The 6083-nt window shown below is 38.7% G+C and overlaps 1 protein-coding gene across 3 annotated transcripts; it reads left to right on the top strand.

The window, feature by feature from the left end:
* Positions 1–460: 460 nt before the first annotated feature.
* On the top strand, positions 461–6051 carry gtf2h3 (general transcription factor IIH, polypeptide 3). Of its 3 annotated transcripts, none has more exons than XM_085425630.1 (14): positions 461–497; positions 587–689; positions 781–860; positions 959–1065; positions 1447–1589; positions 1680–1742; positions 2186–2215; positions 2319–2347; positions 2441–2515; positions 3199–3252; positions 3444–3512; positions 3606–3741; positions 3825–3861; positions 5710–6051. In XM_085425630.1, exons 2-14 carry the CDS (start codon positions 680–682, stop codon positions 5777–5779), a joined length of 903 nt encoding a protein of 300 aa, XP_085281756.1. In that variant the 5' UTR covers positions 461–497; positions 587–679; the 3' UTR covers positions 5780–6051. The 3 variants fall into 3 exon arrangements, with proteins under 3 accessions (XP_085281756.1, XP_085281754.1, XP_085281755.1); XM_085425629.1 differs by having other exon boundaries at positions 464–497; positions 577–689; XM_085425628.1 differs by having other exon boundaries at positions 461–689.
* Positions 6052–6083: the final 32 nt, after the last annotated feature.

Below are 6083 nucleotides of genomic sequence, written 5' to 3'. Positions count from 1 at the left end.
GAAATCTACAGCAGCAGCTTCTCAGGTAATCAGTTAGTTCAATTAAACTGATAACCCCCTGTCGTGATACTGCTGAATTTTATATATATAATATATAATTTTCTGTAAAAGATTTAAAAACTTAATGTGTTGTTTTTTTCTAGCACATGAACAGGATGATGATCTGAAGCTTGCAAAGAAATATTAGAATTAATTTATAGATGGAATTTCCATCCATAAATGTATTTTACAGACCGCCCTGCCTCCCGCCCTATGGCAGCTGGGAAGGGTTCAAGGGGGCCTCTAAATTGGATGAGCAGAAGATAAGGGATAGATGGAGAGATTTAAGAACGAAAAAAGGGTTGGTTTATATGACCATGAATGTAGAGAATGTATAGACCTAAGAATTTACGCTACAGCAAATGGGCGCTAGGTGGCAGCAGTGTGCCGGGCGTCTGTAGTCTGCTATGAAAAACCACAGAAGAAGAAAGAAATCGTTTCCTGGAGACGCCAGCGGTGTAAGTGATGAGAAATAATGTGCGTATCCCTGCATATAATTGTTTTTCCTAAACTATCTGGACTTTAATACGCTCCTAGCTGTCTGCAGATTGTTTGAAGTTTACGATAAAGTATGAGCACTAAGAGAAGATAGAGCAGCAGAATAGAAGCCATCTCTTTTTCAAGACAATAATCCGCCGTGATGGCATCAGGTATGTAGCCTGGCTCATAATGAGTCTTTGCAGTATTTGTTTTGTACACTCAGGTGCTTTTTGATGAATCTCTTTCAAAAATGTTGCCTAGAGGACGAAATCAACCTCCTGGTGATCGTCGTGGATGTAAACCCCATATGGTGGGGGCAGCAGGCTCAGCGGGATCCACAGGTATTAGCTGTGATGTCTGTGGTTACTCTGACTCATTAAAGTTTTTCTGAATGTCTCTGATGCCAAACAACGCTCCATGTACCCCTGTGTCCGCCCAGTTCACCCTGTCCAAGTGTATGGATGCAGTCATGGTGATGGGCAACGCTCACATGGCCATGGCTAGGACAAACAAGCTGGCTGTCATTGCTAGCCACTGCCAGGGCAGGTAATTTCATACCATAGTTTCACTGGGTTTTACTGCACAGAGGAATTTCTGAGGTCCACACACAGGCTTGTAAACCATATTAAGAGGAGAATCACCATCATGTGGAAAAGTATATTATCTGTCAGTTCTTGGACTTAAATATTAGGACATAAAAAACAGCAGTCGTCTTAAAATCAAGGAAATACAATATCAGATGAACAAAAACTGTTCATCTGTTTGCAGTGCAAACAGATTATCAGTTTAGCTGGTGGGTGTGGAATCCAATATGCTGGTCTGAGTATTTCTTCCACTAGTTTCAGTTTCCAGGAATAAAGTATTGTCTGTTTAATGTTTTGCTGCTGTCGCTGCTCATACGCGCTTTTCTCCCACTCACTTTTTCAGTCACTTCCTGTATCCCAGTAAGAGCTGGAGTGGAGAAGACGGTGGTGGCAATGATGTATCCTCAAGCGGAGATGGAAAATATGAACTCCTGTCTGCTGCCAATAACCTTATTGTCGAAGAGATCAGGAACATAATGTCAAAAAGTAAGCGTGTATTTACGAGGATAAACTCTTAGGTATTTAAAGATGTTGTACAATGCTCCCTAAAATTCAGTGTATCTCACATGATTTCAGTTGAAGTGACGGGAAATTCAACAGATACTTTGTTGGCCGGATCCCTCGCCAAAGCTCTCTGCTGTATCCTTTTCGTGCAGACTGTTTTATCATTTATGACATACTGTGCAATAATAAACAGTGCATTCAGTGCACGACTCCACAGAATCAGCCAGGAAGTGTAAGACAGGTGCTGGAAACTGTAAGCAGATATTTATATTTATAGCTTTTTTACAAAATTACTGTAATTAATGTCAAATGGGCCTACATATATGTAGGTAGTGCAGGAAAAATATTGTTAATCTTGACTTTAGAGGACATTTAGTGTCTATTTTGAAGAGAAATAGAATGCTATCACTTATTTAATCTTTCTTTTTTGCAATTTTAATTTATATGCCATCGTCGCCCAGAGAATTTGTTTGTGTTGCAGAACGTATGTGATGTTTTGCTCTAAAGTTAAATATCTATAGATTATTTATTTTCCACCAATATTATTTACTTTTTCACCTTAATCCTTTAATATATAGATATTCACCGGCTCACGAAAGAGCTGGAAGGTGATTTAATCTTTATACATGCTTAATGCCAGTTATTGAATGAAGTTTTCCATTTACCCTGCTTTAATGTGTATATATATATATTTTCTCTCTCTTTTTTTAGTTGGACAAGAGATTAAATCAAGAATACTGGTAATGCCCAAATGTTCAAATATTATGAATGCTTTTGTTTAGTTTTTTTCCCCACCTGACTTTGACCCCTCTTTGACGCTTTGCACTGTATAGGTGGTAAAAGCGGCTGAGGACTGCGCTCTCCAGTACATGAACTTCATGAATGTGATTTTTGCTGCTCAGAAGCAGGTAGAATATTAATAGATCATTGTCCTGTATTAACACTTAATTACCCTTTACTTACTACAGCAACTGCTGTAGATGAAAAGTTGGACCTAAAGATGCTTATAATGAAATGCTGTGTTGAAATAAAATAGTTTAAAACTCCCAGAAATAAGTAAAGCTGTTGACACTATATATAAAAACATCTGCTATCACTTAACATCCAAGTCATTTTCATGCTGTTTTTAAGAAATATCAACCACTAATCCTTCTTTATTACACATAGAAGCCAAAATTTACAAAATAGAGTTAAATGTTTTATTCATTATGACCCAAACTAACCAGCTGAGTCCATAAATTCAACAAGACCGTCTTTACAGAGGTAAAGCTTGAGGAGCCGTTTTCCCATTGACTTCTATAAGAATGGAAGTGTTTTTGCAGCCAGAGCAGTCGCCACCTGGTGGCCATTAGAAAGAATCCAGGTTTAAGGCACTTGACTTTTCAAACCTGGGAGCCTTCTTCACCTATTATACTATTTATGATATCAACTGAAGTTAAACTAAGCCCAGGTTGTACTTGTCCTGTAATACCAGTTTGTAATATAAAATGGTTCAGTGAGTCAGCGTAATCTTTATTTAGCCAGACAAAGGTAGAAATAGAAAGGTAAAAATGAAACGCTAAATTTAAAAACGTTTTTGTGTTTTAAACAGAACATCCTGATAGATGCCTGTGTGTTGGATTCAGACTCTGGTCTCCTTCAGCAGGTAAATTCTTATAGCTCTGTAAGGACAATCACCACTTTGCAGTTTTCCAAGTATTTAAGAAAAGTACTTTGTCTTAACACAAATATTTTTCAGTGTATTAACATCTTTAGTGCGAGGTAGTGTGGTGATTATCATGTGATGTGATGTGTGCCCTCTACCATGCTATCGTAACCGTTATATACTCATTTCAGGCTTGTGATATAACTGGAGGATTGTACATGAAGATACCACAGAAAGTCGCCCTTGCACAGTATCTGTTGGTGAGAGTGCAGTACAGTTTCACACGCATTAAGAAGAATGGGGTTGGTTTCATTTGCATCTAACGACAGCTGTTTTTGTTGTCTTCTGAGCAGTGGGTGTTCCTGCCTGACTCTGAGCAGCGGTCACAGCTGGTGCTGCTGCCGCCTGCACACGTGGACTATCGAGCTGCGTGTTTCTGCCACCGTAACCTCATTGAAATCGGTTATGTGTGCTCAGTTTGTCTGTCCAGTGAGTTTGAATTGCTTAAGTCTTTATTACTGGAAAGAGCTGCAGTATGTTTTTTTTAATCAGTCTGTTTCTTTTGTTTTTAGTATTCTGCAACTTCAGCCCCATTTGTACGACATGCGAGTAAGTGTCAGTGTTTGTGGAGTAGTGCTAATACATCTACATGTGTACATTCTGTACACTTATTTCCATATTAGGGCTGCCACAAGCGATTATTTTGATAGTTGACTAGTCACCGATTATTTTTGCGATTAGTCGACTAATCAGATCACGCATCCATTGGACGTACAAAGTACAGCTTATTGCACCAGCAGCATCTGCTCTTATTTAACTATCATTAGCTATCATTGGAGTTTATTAAACGCAGCCGTCTGCTCCTTGCTATCTAAAATATAACAGGACACCCTAGTATATTCTCCAGCATCTCGCTCTTCTGATAATCAGCTGTCTGCTTGACGTTTATTCAGCTGTGTAAAAACTATAACTTTAATCTCAGCCAAACCGATTTACTCAGAAACAAATAAAATACTGAAAAAGGCCAAATAATAACATTTGTAAGTGATCTAATTGACTTGTATATCATGTTTAGCCTTAGTAGCGAAAGACAGCGGGGGGTTTGAAAACGATTGCTCTAGTGAGCCTTGAACCCCGGCTCGCTATCGAGCTGGTGGGTAACAGACGTCTCCGAAAACGTCGGAGCGCTTTTGAAAATATGTGGTGTCTTCATAAACTGAGCAGATATTTGAGGTTTACACAGCTACATCCTCGCCTGAAAAATGTTAAACGTTTATTTTGTGCCCCAGAAAGAATAATAAGAGTAATATTAAAACTAACTAGCTGCCGCCATTGTTGGAAACTGAGCAGGACCGCGCTATGAATTCTGGGACACAGCTTCTTCTTCTTCGAGGTTTAACGGCAGCTGGCATCCTTCTTCATGCAGCGCTGCCATCTTCTGTCTCAGTCCGTTATTACACTCTTGAACCCTTCTACTTATTCCTGCGTCTTTTGGGATCTTACAAAGCTTCAAACGACGCATCGACTATTAAATTGGTCGTCGACGATTTTGATAGTCGACTAATCGTGGCAACCCTATTCCATATGTCTTTGAACATTGGCTTTTTCAAAAATATTTTTTGCCTCTGTACAACAGCACAGTGGATTTGTATCAGGTCTGAAGTGCAGACTGTTTTAATTCAAGGGGTCCAAAAAATATTACATTAACTGTTCAGCAAATACAGCCGTTTATATACAGTCCACCATTATGACAAGGTGATGCCTGTTTCCCTGTTATTTCTTGACAAATTAAGGAGAACTTTCTTTGGATAGATGAAACCACGGTTAACTTGTCCAAGAATTATGGGAAGTGAAAAGTATGGAGGAGGAGTGAAACAGATCATGATCTGGAGCATACCATTTATCTGTTAAAAATATTGGAGGCAGTGTTATGGCATGGACATGTATGGCTCCCAGTGGAGGCAAGCCAATAGTGTTGATGCTGTGAATGCTGATAACCGTAGCAGGATGAACTGTGAAGCGTGCAGGTCTATACTCTCTGCTCAGCCAAATGCTGAGTTTCACAACGCAAATGGATAATGACCCAAAGCATACTGCAAAAGCAACCAAATAGGATATTCTTAAATGGCTGAATCACCTCAACTCGATACAATATGCTTTTAGCTACTAAAACCAGAGACCCACAAACAAGCCTGGGTGAAGGCCTAGCAGAGCATCTAACAAGAGCAAAAGGAGCATTTGATCCACTGACTGCAAAGGACCTTTATCCAACTATTGAAACTAACCTTATGTGATGTTGTTAGTTTGATCAGTTCATTTTAGGCACCTGAAAGTGAAGGGCTGTGTATAAAGAAGTCTATAATAATTAAACAGTGCAAAATTTTATTTAAACACCTTAAAGCTTAAAGTCTGAACTTCAACTTCCATTTAAATCATGTATTGTTTTTTTCTTTTTAGGACTGCCTTCAAAATCCAGCTACCACAGATAGTCAAGCCCAAAAAGAAGAAACTGAAACAACCAATGTGATGGGGGATTTTTTTGTGTTTGTTTTCTCATACTAATACAGTGAATTTAAATATACTTGTGAGGCAGTATAGCCTTATGGACATGTGGAGTAACACCGATTGTCTTCATGTTCACCGAGGCTGGTACTCATGTTTGTAAAAACATAATTCAGACATGACTGAAAATAAGTCTCGTTTTCTTCGTCTTGGGTAAAAATCACTCACCCAAAATTAAAACAGACACCGTTTTGTTATGATTTCATTATTTTTACATTAAAAAGACACCGTAATAAACGTATGTTTTTGTTTCATTTTTACAATAATCG

The sequence above is a fragment of the Rhamphochromis longiceps genome, linkage group LG12 (genome assembly GCF_057381845.1).
Source record: "Rhamphochromis longiceps isolate RC_006_pf linkage group LG12, R_longiceps_female_GT1.1, whole genome shotgun sequence".
In the NCBI taxonomy this organism is placed as follows: Eukaryota; Metazoa; Chordata; class Actinopteri; order Cichliformes; family Cichlidae; genus Rhamphochromis; species Rhamphochromis longiceps.
The sequence above is the reverse complement of the archived record's forward strand: the minus strand, read 5'-3'. Positions and strand labels throughout refer to the sequence as shown.

Excerpts from the sequence above, each read along its gene's own strand:
- gtf2h3 (XM_085425630.1), top strand. Across the intron at positions 861-958 it reads AGGCTCAGCGGGATCCACAG|TTCACCCTGTCCAAGTGTAT; the intron begins GTATTAGCTGTG and ends GTGTCCGCCCAG. Across the intron at positions 3,742-3,824 it reads GTGCTCAGTTTGTCTGTCCA|TATTCTGCAACTTCAGCCCC; the intron begins GTGAGTTTGAAT and ends TTTTGTTTTTAG.